Below are 13,710 nucleotides of genomic sequence, written 5' to 3'. Positions count from 1 at the left end.
TTAAGACAAAATAGGTCTCAAAAACAATAAACCAGTCAACGCGCTTGCCTTTCTTTCTGTCTGACTTACTGCTCCATTGTTGGTGAAAGGAAGGCCCAGCTCCTTTTGCAAAGTCGTGCTCTGTATTAAATTATTTCCTTTGTCAGTCTCTGCCAACGCTATCCTCCTCTCATTTCTAGTTCTCAGCCTGACAAGACAGCTGCATCCCTCGGAATTGGAGCTATCATCTTGTAATTACCACCTCATGGGTTTAGTCACATACAGCTGACACAGGGGAACTGCTGAATTACCTCTTATTCCTTCATCAGCTAGCTCCCCATTATGTTAGATCAATACATCCATACAGGACAGTAATAGAAAGTAGTGTAACCCATTCTGTAGTAACTTCCTCTCACCAACCAGGCCACATACAGCGTTCATAAAATTATTACAACTTGGTATTTTTCTTCAGCTATTACTCGACACTGGTTACAGCAGCAAAAAATCAATTTCTCCTTCACAAAAAAAAAGAAAAAAGAAAAAAAGATTTTACTAAGCAATAAAAGCACCAAGTCGTTGTCAGATGATTCAAGAAAGAAGACTTCGACCTCCGGTTTTTGTTGTATGAAGCACAATGCAAAATAAAGATCAATGTGACAAAAGAAGAGCCCTCACAAGTAAGGCAATCTTCTGTACACTATTAAGCCACACTAAAAAGCCTTTTAATCCCTTGTATCTGACAATGCCTGCTGTTTTCAGCCCCATAGTGTTATTTCATTCAATCTGTCAGTGAAATCTTTTTAAAGCCAAGCATGGCTACCTGATTTTCATGTCTCCTAAGTCTGGCAGCTCTGTGAATTAGGGTACAAAGTCCTGCAGGATGCTTTTGGACTCAGCAGCCATGAAATCAAGCAGGTATGTACAAATCCTCCTTGAATGAGATGTGCCAAGGACTTAGTAAATAACCACTCCAAAAGTCACCAAGTAAAATTTTCAGCCTAAACAATACGGATACATCTACTGGACCTTTAAAGCACGTATCAAGCTGATCCACAATCCTTCTCAAATTACTGGACCCAAGAGAATCCGTCTTCAAGGCTCCCTTTTACAGTAAGACTATGTGTTTACAGTCAAATAATGGCCTGCAAATTGTACAAAAATAATGGAAGGAAATACCTTTTCACTGGAGTGTTGCTATACGGGGAGTGGGAGAGAACTGGTTAGTTTATGTACTGAAGACAAAGCCTACATGGTTCCTAACCCTGTTCTTCCCTGTTCCTTTGTGCATATACAGAAACTATTTTTCCTTAAATGATGTGCACCCTGTTCATGCAACACCTTTCAGAGTTATGTTCACCTGGCCACATACTCGGGTGCACCAAAAATAGTCAAGGATTTATTCCACCAAATAATAACAATCCTAAAAACAAACAAACAAAAAAATAAAACCAGAACAGACTACCAGTGATCGTGAACCTAGCTGGGCAAGGCATACCTATGAAGCAACAATGACATCTGTAGAAAGGATTCAACAGGCAGCTGCTCCAAGAAATGCCTCATCCATGACTGACCAAGGTGGTATTTTCTACATTTTTTTCTTCCAAAAAACAAGCCAAAAGGGATAGCTGGGTCACTCTTCATTACACATTTCATATGCAAAAGAGCTGAACACCCGGAGCTTCTACTGGAAGAAAATTGCTTTTGGTAAGAGACTTGGAGACAAGCAACCAACAAAAACAATCACCACTTTTGCACCTTGCTAATGCTGAGGATGGTTAGCAGTACCTCAGTCTTGTGGACAGATTAAAAGAGCGCAGAGAATATTTGCTTTATATTAAAGGAGTTACGAACTGCTTTGGTGGCCCTTTCATCTACTTGAATTGCCATGGGTTGAGGCCTCGCTGTATTTCTGATGTGGGCAGCAGAGACGGAGGCTGTGGATGAGCTGCAACAGAAACTGTCCAAACCAAGGATGTCTCCTCTTCATCCCGGGGGAATGGCAACATGTGTAGAATCATAGTAGCAGCATCTAAAAATGGAAGAGATTATTAGGTCATTTAACACCTCTTCTAGCCAGGGGTGAGAACTGAGGTTTCTAAAATGAAATTTTCAAATCCTCATTAAATGTAGTCACTACTCATTAAAAGAAAGTAGGTTAATATTTGTATGAAAGGCATTCCTTGTGCTATGTAATATCCCACTGCCTCACTTAAGGACATATCTGGAAATATTTTGAAATACAGTTCAGCTGGCTTCTGCTGCTCATTGATTTTTATTTGTCAGAGTATTCTGAAATCATTCCTATTTATAGTTTTGAAAACGAGTTGTTGGCCGTAAACCAAAATTGTTTAGGCCCAAATCGTGACCTTCCTTTAAACTGCTATAATGCGACTTAAGTAAACAGAACTTCCCTCACACTGCTGCTGTGAGGGGTGGGTGGAGAACTGCCGAATTTTGGTCACACCCAAAACAGCCTATCTGCCCCTTCCCTCAAGCCTGGCTCTACAGCAAGGGTTCCCCTCCACCCCCCAAAAAGCACACATCCTGTTAACCCTACCACTTCCAGAACTGGAGACATCCTGCTCACGTCCCTCCCTGCCAGTGAGCAGAGAAGGCCAAGGATTCCTCCAGGTAACGGGTGAGAAGATGTACAAATAAAACTTGCCCAGAGAACGGATGCAATCCATTAGGTGGGCTCTGTTTGTGCCAGGACATTACTGGATTTGGCCTGCAAGGGCATGGGCTGGTCCAATTTTCACTTGCATCAAGGTCACTTATACCCCCATACAGAAGTATGAATGTATCAGGACTTCAACATAGTCGTGAACCGAGAATAATGTATTTCTGGATTTGTGTAGCCTGTTAAATGTGTTGTAAGTACCCAGAATTATGAGCCTGAGTTAAAAAGTTAAGTCTGATTGAAAGGAGCAAAAGAATGTTATTATTTAACTGCAGCAAGATGTGTAGCAAATGTAAAATGTGGTTCCAACATGAACTCTGATTTCTTTTGGATCATGTTGATAGAGATGTTGCACGACAGCAGATAATCTGATGTGTGGGACATCAATATTCTCACCATCATCATTTACCAAACAACATATTCCCCTTGGAAGCATCCCAGGGAACATTAAACCCATCTTCTTAAAACTTGTTTGAGCACAATTAATAATTTTCACTTTATTATTAGTTAATGGCATTTACTCGGCTGCCTCAGATTTACCGAGCGTAACACCTTGCTTTCGACAGGACCAGAGTTCCTGGAGTGCTCCAGAACAGAAACAGTCAGAGGAGAAAGTCTTGTTTTCAAAGACTTTTCGTACACGAGGTTAGTGTCAGTACGATTATGTTCTCCCCACTACAGTCTAGCAACCCATCTTCAAATACCGTGACAGCGACACACCAAATTCATTTCCACTGCTTCAAAGAAAAAAAGGGGGGGGGGGAGGGGATGTTAAAACTCGTCTCAAGACCACCGCGAGCTGTCGAGGGATGTGTTTACCCGTAAATAAAAAGCTCACGACCCCTTCCACCGCGCTTTAGCACCGATTAGCGCTAGCAGGACCGGGTTTATAAACACTTTCAGTCAGCGAGAGCCTCCCCCCGGCTCCGCCACCTTCCCCCGCCGCCCTCCCTCAGGGACGAGCCCGCGCCCCTCACCTCAGGGCGGCGGCTCCTCCGCCTCCCCTCAGCCCCTCGGGCCGAGCCCGGCCGCCGGCCCCGCTCCCTCGCTACCTCCCCCGGCCCTCCCTCGCCCCCCGCAGCCCTCCCAAGCGAACACCGGGCTCTCCTCACGCCTTAACGCCGCGGGGGCCGCTGCCGTGGTGGCGGTGCGGGCGGTGCCGGCCGCGGCACGGCGCTGCTGCGGCCCCCGGCGGCGGGGAGGAGCGGCGGGGCGGCGGGCGTGGAGCGGGGCGCCGGGGGGAGGGCAGGATTTAAACGAAGGGCGGTGACACCGCACAAAAGATTGCGATAGGCTTAAGTGAGGTTACAGCAAAGGCAACGGGGAGGGGGGGGGAGCCTCCCTCAGAGCCATGCAGCGTCTGGCTGGCAGACCCGCGGCAGCCGCCTCTTCCCAATAGTTTGTCTCAAAGCCTGAGAAAGGGAATTTAAAAGAAGACCTTCCCCTCCCCTCTCCGCTTGTTTTTTTTTTTTTTTTTTTTTCTTCTTCTTCTTCTTCGGGAGTTGGCGACTCGGCTACAGAACATGGCAGGAGCAGCGCCAGGCCGGGCGGGTTGCGGCATCCGCGGCTGCAGCCCGGAGCCCCCGCCCTTGTTTGCGGGAAGAGCCTAACTCGGGGCGGCGGCGCCCAGTCGGCGGGGCCCGGGGCCGAAGCGGGCATGGACCGCGGCGGGGAGCGAGCTGGCGGCGGCCGCGTGAACGCTCGAGGCAGGAAGGAGTGAGGCAGCCGCAGGAGGAAGGCGAACGGATCCCGCCCTCCGCTCCCCCCAGCACCCGGATCCGGTGGCCTTTTTTTTTTTTTTTTTTTTTTTTTTAATTTAACCCCCCCCCCCCCACCATCCCATCCCTTCCCGCGGTCTTAACCCCTCCGGTTCCCTCTCCCCTCCTCTCCCTCCCTTTTTCCCTTTCCCTTCTCCCTTCCCCTCCCCGGCAGCCACACCCTCCGCGCCGCTTCCTGCGAGCCGGCGGCGCGGGGCCGCCGGGGGCGGCACATGGTGCGCAGCCGCCGCCCCTCCGGCCCTTGCGAGCCGCTCCCGGCTGCCGCTCGCCCGCCTCGGGAGCCCGGGCACGGCGGCGACCCGCGGGGCTGCGCCCTCGCCCCGACTCCCCGCGGCTCCCCCGCTCCTCCGGGGCGCTCCTAAAGGAGGGAACTTCGCGCCGGGATCCCCCCCCCACACACACACACACTCCGCGGTGGAAGGCGAGGGAAGTGCGAGCAGGAGGGGGAAAATAATAACAGCGCTAATAAATTAGCCGCGCCATGCCCGAGCGGGGCCCCGGGGGTCCCGGCGAGCGCCGAGCCGCCGCTGGAGCGTCGTAGGAGCGGAGGCTGGCGCCGGAGCGGTGCGGGAGCCCCGGCGGAGCTCGCCCCCCGCAGCAGCCTGCCCTCGCCTCCCGGCGATTAATGGAATGATGTTGCGGAAAAGGCAGAGCGATCCTGCCGGGCTCAGTCGGGACTGCTCGGGCGGCGGAGGCAGAGGCGGTGGCAGTGGGGTAGCGAGCGGCATGCGAGTGCCCCCCCGGCGCTATGGCTAGCGGCGGCTCCGGCAAGTCCAGCAGCGAGGTGTCCGGCGGCGGCGTCCCCAGCAGCGGCTCCGTGCAGAGGAAGAAGCTCGTCTCTATCTGCGACCACTGCAAGATCAAGATGCAACTGGTGGCCGATCTGCTGCTGCTGTCGAGCGAGACCAGGCCGGTGAACACCGAGAGCTTGTCTGTCTTCGGTGAGTCCTTCGAGAAGTGCAGGGACACGATCATTGCCAGGACCAAAGGACTTTCCATCTTGACCCACGACGTCCAGAGCCAGCTCAATATGGGACGCTTCGGGGAGGTGGGGGAAAGCCTGATGGAGATGGGGGAGCTGGTGGTCTCCCTGACGGAATGCTCTGCCCACGCTGCCTACCTGGCTGCAGTGGAGACTCCGGGGGCCCAGCCTGCCATGCCTGGCTTGGTGGATCGCTACAAGGTGACCCGATGTAGGCATGAGGTGGAGCACGGCTGCGGGGTCTTGAAGACCACCCCTCTGGCAGATATGAGCCCTCAGCTCCTGCTGGAGGTTTCCCAGAACATGTCCAAGAACTTGAAATTCCTGACAGACGCCTGCGTGCTGGCCAGTGAGAAATCCAAGGATAAATTTGCGAAGGAGCAGTTCAAACTCAGTGTCAAATGTATGAGCACCAGCGCCTCCGCCCTCTTGGCGTGTGTCAAGGAGGTCAAGACTTCACCCAGTGAGCTGACCAGGAACCGCTGCGTCTTGTTCAGTGGACCTTTGGTGCAGTCTGTCTATGCTCTGGTGGGCTTTGCCACTGAGCCCCAGTTTTTGGGTAAAGCTGCCACCATTAATCCAGAGGGCAAAGCTGTGCAAACTGCTATCCTAGGAGGAGCCATGAGCGTGGTATCCGCTTGTGTGCTCCTGACCCAATGCCTCAGGGATATAGCCCAACACCCCGAAAGTAGCACCAAAATGAGCGATTACAGGGAAAGGTTGAGGAACTCAGCTTGCGCCGTCTCGGATGGTTGCAACCTGTTATCTCAGGCACTAAGAGAAAGATCTTCACCCAGGACTTTACCGCCAGTGAACTCCAATTCTGTGAATTAACCCCCACACCTTCTGTTTAGATCCCAGTCATTGCTAAAGGAAAATAATAGCCCACCTCCTCGCCCCTTTTTTGTATACCAAAGAATTTGCTTGGATGAGCCCAATCCTTTGATTTCATGTGGTGAAGAAGCAGAACAGCATATTCAAACTATACGTACTAACAAAGGTAGCCGGTTTTGGCTTCTTTTTATTTTACTTTGAAGTCAAGGAAGTATCTGCAGATAAATGTTCCTTTATTCAACATGGTCTTCACACAAATGGTAACAGCAACTGTTTAAGAGTTTTATATTTGGGGAGGTGGGGGTATCTTAAAAAAAAAAAAAAAGGAGAAAAAAATAGCTTTAATCGCGCTGGGTGCGGTTTTTAAAGTTTGTCTTGTCTTGTCTTCCGAAATTTCCCTTCTAAATTTTACTGTTCGGTTGTTCAGGAAAAAGGTTACCTCAGTTCTCACTCATTTAAAAAATGAAAAAAAAAAAAACCACCACCACATAGATGATGGATGTAGCTACTATTTTGTTTGTTTTTGTTTTGTATGACTTTTTTTTATTTTGCATCAAGTGTTAGGTTAGAAGTGCATTTGGTGTGTAGGAGTGGAAGGACTGGAGGTTGTGATTTTGTTTTCCATGTGTTGATTTCCAAACTGGGGGAAAAGCTACTGTGAGTGTTTAAACAAACAAACAAAAAATTACACTATAACAAAAGTGATTTTTAATTTTTTTTTTCCAATGTCAGTTTTTATCTTGCATGTACTGGAGTATTTATTTCATCTATTAAAATGTTATGTTTCTCAGATGTCTTTCTGTGAATCTCTTAATACTTGAATAATTGAACAACCAGGCCTGTTTGCATTGTATGTCATTTTCCCCAGGGAATGGGTGGTACAAATGTAACTGTAGTTCGAGACAGCAGCATACAGGCTTCAATGCAGTTCTTTTATTTTCGTAACTACTGTCCCTCCCCTGGTACCACCCCTCCTCCTTGGGACGGACGTCTCTGATAGAGATACTCTTTAATTGTATTTGTGGAAAGCTGCACAGTGCTGGATGCGCTGGGGTTTCTGTATCTGCAGTTGCTGCGGCACGGCATAGGCTGGCTTTGTTTGTCATTATCAGCATTATGTGTAATCTTTGAGCAGTTTGTGTATTTTAACTTTTGCAGATGTTGTGGGCCACGTGCATTAAGTTTGTGAATTTTCATTTTAATTTATTAAGGACTTACTGAAAAACTTTACCCTGTTGGATAGCCCGGCTTATTCTTTGTGTCTGCTTAGGAGCGTGAAGGCGTGCTGGACTGGGCACTCTGATTTACTCAGAGGTTTGTGTTGGAGCTCCTCGGTACAGGTTTCTGTCAAAGCACATCAAGTTTGATGTTGCAGGTACTGTGAAAAGTTAGCTAACTTTGAGGCCCCGTTCAGCTCCAGTCGAATTCCTTGGGCGCTGTGAGGGGACCTAAGGGAACACCACAGTAGTTCCCGTAACTGCAGGGATTTTTTCCAGCCTGATCTTGGTGGACTTGTGGGGTCCCTTGCGTTCTATATGTTCCATGAAAGGTAAATAAGAAAAGCAAGTCTTTTGGCAAGGAGGCCTCATTTGTCTGCACAGCTCCATTGCATAACTGTATTTTTTCTTACAGGTCTGCAAATCGAACACTGTTGAAAGCTATTGGAAAATGTACCTAAAAATGTTGTTGCTGTGTTTTAAACCTTTACTGTACCACCACTGCCCTATCTGTTTCTTTGAAGAAGTGAGTCTTTTGGTTGTGTATATAGAACAGTCCCAGAGTAGTGAAAGGCCTTCCTTTTACAGCGTTATTGTTTGTCTTGCATATGGTGCTTTTACTTAATTTCAGACAGGAGTAAAACATGACTGTGTAGTGCACAAATACCTCCTGTCAAAGGAGGTCCAAGCTAACCTTATGTATCTGTATCTTCAGGGTCAGAAAAGAAAATCAGTATAGTAGACCCCACTATTAGGTCTTGTTTATTCTTAGGTCTGTTTATTCTTTTTACTTCAGTGAATTGTACAATTAGCACTTTTCTTTGTGAAAAATCCATCCAAGCTACGTTCCCCTGGGTATGGTTTTCTCACTACATCTCTGCTGCAATATAACGCTATCACTACATGCTGCAGAGGATGCAGTAGGGTATAAAAGTTCTCTCACTTTTATGTATAGATATAGACAGATGCGTGAGTGTTTTTATATATGTGTATACCCACACAGGTACAGACAGATACTGTTCTAACTTTGACTTAGATGATCCTGTCTGCTGGACTATCCAGTGGAAGAAACCTCCACAGGTATTTCCTCAGAGACTTGTGTGTGCATGCACTCACGTTTTCCCAGCTGGATGGCAGGAACAGCTGTAGGGCTCCCAAGGGATTCGCAGGAAGCCAAGGCCATCTACAGGGAGGTCCTGCACCTCTTACGTGCTTGCGGCTGTCTGCTCAGCTCTCCTTTGTATCTCTTCTAGCATGTCTCCATGGAAGCCGAGATGCTGCCCCAGTCCGCCCTTCCTTCTTTTCCGCAGTTGCACTTGAGGGGAAGGAGGAAAAAGGGGTTGTAGCAAACATAATGCTTTCAGGATGTGCTATCTTCTGCGGCTGCGGAAAGGAGGTGAGGAACTGGCTCCACCCTTCCTCTGCACAGATCCTAGGTGGTGCAGGAGTTCGTGCGGGACGTGGGGAGACGGGGCTGCCCGTCGCCCGGCTCTAGCCCGTTGGAGTCACCGCCACCTACGTTTGGGAGCCCTGCTTCCAGATACAGACCAGAGGATTCCGAAGGGCAGCTCTGCAGCATGTCTGACCAAAAAAAAAAAAAAAGAGTCCCACCGGCTCTTTTGATGTTTCTACTTGATAATTTTTGGCACTGCTGAACTAATTAGATTCTTTTTGATTCATTTATACATTATTAATGAGGTTATATGGATCACAGTGCAGCCTCCTTATTACCTCTGTGTATGAAGGGTAATATATTGTTAATGATAGCACCAATTTTGTTGTGGTTCAGTACAATTTCAGTTTTTAACAAGGATACTGCAGATTCCTCCCTCTTTCTGATAATATTTTGAAGTATATAAGTACGTACCTTCATCGTTTCTTTCCACAGTAGAACTTCCACTGATAGCAAAGGTAGCCATGCACTCCTCTGGCCTCAGCTCAAGGGATTATCTGTCAAAATCTGTACTGTATGTATTACGAACCTAGCAAAGTTCAAAAAAAGGGCTTTTGATACAAACAGCTGTTCATATGCACTCTGAGTAAGCGGTTAACAGGAAAATTATAAAGACGATGTACATTGTGATAATTGCTTTGGAATGTATTCCTATAGAATATTAATTCTGATATAAGGTTATTTCACTGGGCATATTTATATTGTTCTTTTACTTTGTATTTTCTGGGACAGAAAAAATATACCTAATGGACTTGTTTTCAGGTTGCAGTTTCAGGCTGCATAATGGTCACTGATTATCACTTGGCTTCATACTTGAGGTCCCTGTTGCCCAAATGCTTACACCATTTGGGTAAACAGGTCATGTCACTATTTCAACATAGGGTTAGACAAGCATTAGACCTGTTTTTTGAACTGGAACCTTCTAGAGAGAAGCTTGGTTCCAAAGTTTCTCTCACGGATGAGAGAAAACTTAGTATTTCAGGCTGCTTATGTCGCACACATCATGGATCTATTCTAATAGTGTATTTAATAAAAGGGTTAACTTATTTCTAAATACATTATGCAATGCATGTTTGTAGCCAAAAATAACACTATCCCCACCAAAAGAGAATTAAGCTCCTTTTTTAAATGTGAGAATTTTTAACAGGGTAGAAGCTGCCACTTTTGCATTGCTTGTGAATTTGATACTACCTTTTGGTTGCTTCATCACCATAATGAAGTTCTGTATTGATTAAATATAGCAGTTGATTACAGAATTTGACAGAGCAATGTGTTTTCTGATTCTAAAAAAAAAAAAAGTAAAGTTAAAAGTTCTGTAAGACAACCAATAAACTAGCAGCAAAACGCTATTGAAAAGCAAGTATGCTATTTAAGGGAACTTGCAAATGTAAATCCTTGTTATTTTTCAAAACTAAGAAAAAAAAGACCATGGGTCAGATAATTCCCTTCACTTTTTTACCACAGGAAATGATCAAAGTAGCAGAAAATCTGCTCTTTTTGGCCAAACTTCTGTCAGAGACAGAAGGGGTCGAGCCAACACATGGTGTATGCAGCCTTGCAGCAAGAGGGGATGTGGCTGATGGGAAAGGAGGTGGAACCAGAGAAAATCTGTAGGGTAATACCTCCTATTAAACCCACAGGAATTTTCCTATTCTAGATAGAACAGAGGCTGATCCAGTAAAGCAGATCTCAAACAACGCAACCTTTCTTTCCGGGCTGTTAGATGTTTGTGAATGGAGATGTTGGGCTGGCAGCATTTGGGATGCTCTGTGTCAAGCAGCTGTACTGCTGTAGGGAACCAAGGGCCTCTAGGGCTGCCTTGAGAAGTACAGGCAAAATAGGTACTTGCCAGAGCAGTTTGGTGGGAGATGAAGGTGGTTTTTTTTGTTTCCTCTCCCTATCAGGTTCCCTGTAGACTTTACGAGCAGAAGCAGATGGTAGGGACCAGAACATTTAACTCCAACTCTTTGTTCTTGCTGCCTGCGAGAGGTGCCAGATGGGCAGTGATAAAGATAGAAATTCCCTTCCTGGAACCCAGGAGAGCTACAGGAAGCGCGGAGCTTCAAGGCTGCCCCATCCTCACAGGATCAGCACAACATGGGGTTTTTTTGGGCCCACTGGTGTTGTTCTTTGGCTCTTGTCCAGGACACTGACAGAAAAATCCCAGTGGCAGCTTGAAAGTGGCATCCTGACCATTAACAGCTTGTGTAAGACACCAAAACGCCACCAGGCTTGGGGCATTCACACACACAGGGCGAAAACCAGGCAGGCTAGGTATGAAGTGGAAGGCCATTTCCTTCCTATGGATAACCTGGAAAATTAAATATGGGGAGGTGTTTATTTACTTGGAAATTACGAATTATCAACATTTTATATAAAAAGTTATTCAAAGGTATATTTAACTGACAGAATTAGTGGCATTATAAACTATTTTCTTAATGAAGAAGGATGGCTATGGAAATGGGGCCTCATCCATGACTCAGTTAAGTCTGTAATTAAATATTAATATTTTCCACGATATTAAAACATCAGGGGTCTTCTCATGTTGCAAAGTGAGGAATTACATATATTGATTTTAATGAATCTGAATCTTTTCTTGGAACTGGTTTTATTGTACTACAGTCCTTTGAACCTAAGGGTTTTTTTTTTGCTTTGTTTGTTTGTTTTTTAAACCACACAGTGTATGGTGCTATATGCCAACAAAGGCAAAAGCAGCATTTCAAGATTAATCCAGAGATTCCTGGGGTCTTCTGTCAGTTTGCCAGACTCTTGTTCCTGTTCTAACTTAATTTTTTATAATTTCCTTTTATGTTAATAAAGGCTTCTTGTGCCTGTAAAAGTCGAAGTTGTCTTACTATAGACAGCCTGGTTCTTATGTAGATACTATTTAGATTATTTAGAAATCCTGCTGGTTGCCAGATGGAGCTTTTTTGGGTTTTATGTTAAATAGTTGGAAAGCTAAATAGCTTGATTTTTTTTTCTCTTCTCCCTCCCTTCCTTCCCCAACAAAATAAATATGTGTAAAGTGATTACTAATAACTTGCTTAACTTAAGTTTTAAAATCAAATTAGTTTGAGGTGAAGCGACTGTAAGTATAGGATACCTCAGCAGTCAGTTTTCAGTGCTGTTTGACTTACCTCCAGTACTTACCAGTAGTTTTTCTTCAGGCTTGTTTGGGCGGCAGGAACCTGAACTTGAGTCTAAGGACAGAGAATCCTGAAAAGCGTAGAACATGGCCCCAAATCCTGCAGTAGCATTTCTTGCAGGATCTGGACTTCAGATGGAAACCCCAAGACGGTCTTTGACTGCAGTGGCTGTTAGGATTGCTGGAAATAACTTGAAGGGTGTGGTTCAGTGGTATGCTAGGCTGCTGTAAGCAGCTTGTATCCCTGGATGTGTTTAGCCAGCCTTTGGATGACCGAAAGTGTCTGTACTAGCTGCTGCGTCTCTTGCCTCCCTGCTCTGAGCATTCAGGTGAGCAGGAGAGGCTTCACATCAAATTCTCCATCACCAGTGTGGAGCCTTGAGGCTGTGTGTAAATCGTACCATTGGCACCAGGAGCCCAGATGCCAGGGTGGACTCACAACAAGGTGGTTTGAAATTGCTGTTACTCCCCAACCCTTTGGGGGTGCTTCACTCTTCGTTCAGCCCATTCAGTCAGCTGAGTTCAGAGGATCTCCAATAGCGCATAGAGCAGCAGCAGCAGAACCAGGGTTGGGCTTCATCTGGATTTTGGTTGTGAGGCTTCCTTTGTTTGAAATTCAGACACGCCGCTGAAGCTAGGAACGTTTCTCCAAAGTGGTGCCTGTTGTGCACAGTGGCTGTGGCACTGATGAACAGAGGGACTGTGTTTCATACTCTGTCTGTACAAGGTGTTCCTCTGGTGCCCACAGAAAGAGCTTGGAGGACACTGGGTCAACATGATGCTGATTATAGTTCTGTTGTCATTAACTGCCAAACACAGTCGAAACAAATTTTGGCCTCCAGTGTTATGTTTTTAATATATAGAGTAAAAACGATGCTGTTTTCTGGTCACTCTTTTCAGACCATGTTGGTTCTGTCTGGTTCACATTAAATCTAGGAAGTCCCTTGACCTAGGAAGTGCCTTGACAGGCATGCTGTTCAGGTGTACTTCGGCCCCCGTTTGCATTCTAGATGTGCACTCTATGGAAAAAAAAAGTGAAAGAAGCCAGGTAGATGTAGGTGCAGCATGATGAATTACAGGCACTTCTGAATTGTCATGTAGTTAATGTTATGGTCTTATTTAAATGCTTTAAATGTAGTCTATGTTTTAAAAAATTACTCTATTTAAAAATTTACTATGGAATCAATGCGTTCTAGCAATGTTAGATTCATAGTTCAAAACTTTTACCTCTTTCACTGTCTTAAGGTAGCCATTAGTCTGAAAATTTTCAATCTCTCTGTCTGGCTTAAAAAATAAAAAGGAAACTGAGCCCTATATTTCAATTTTAATCCTCTTGAAAGCTTTAAAGCTAATTAGTTGACCTATTTTTGAATTATAGAACATGGAAAAATAGTGGGTGTATTCTTTTTCATGTTGAAGTAAGCTATTGTTTCTCTGCTCATAATTAAAAACTTGCTTTTTGGAAAACTAAGATTGGTCCTAGGCATTGCAAGAGAATCTGTGTGCAGAAATAACTGCATAAAATTTTCTTAATACTGAATCTAGGCAGGAACTCATTCCGAATCTGTAATCTTGTCTACTCCTCTGACTGTTGTGTTAGGGTAGTTTGTTCCAACAGCCTGTAAGTGGGGTTGGTAGCATC

General features: G+C 45.7%; 1 protein-coding gene across 1 annotated transcript; it reads left to right on the top strand.

The window, feature by feature from the left end:
* Positions 1-3,877: 3,877 nt before the first annotated feature.
* On the top strand, positions 3,878-7,043 carry TLNRD1 (talin rod domain containing 1). The gene has a single exon (XM_080607453.1). It carries the CDS (start codon positions 5,186-5,188, stop codon positions 6,251-6,253), a length of 1,068 nt encoding a protein of 355 aa, XP_080463579.1. The 5' UTR covers positions 3,878-5,185; the 3' UTR covers positions 6,254-7,043.
* The last annotated feature ends 6,667 nt before the right edge of the window (positions 7,044-13,710 follow it).

Source organism: Anser brachyrhynchus, assembly GCF_964034855.1.
Source record: "Anser brachyrhynchus genome assembly, chromosome: 11".
Lineage (NCBI taxonomy): Eukaryota > Metazoa > Chordata > Aves > Anseriformes > Anatidae > Anser > Anser brachyrhynchus.
The sequence above is the reverse complement of the archived record's forward strand: the minus strand, read 5'-3'. Positions and strand labels throughout refer to the sequence as shown.

Excerpts from the sequence above, each read along its gene's own strand:
- TLNRD1 (XM_080607453.1), top strand. The coding sequence starts at position 5,186 with ATGGCTAGCGGCGGCTCCGGCAAGTCCAGCAGCGAGGTGTCCGGCGGC.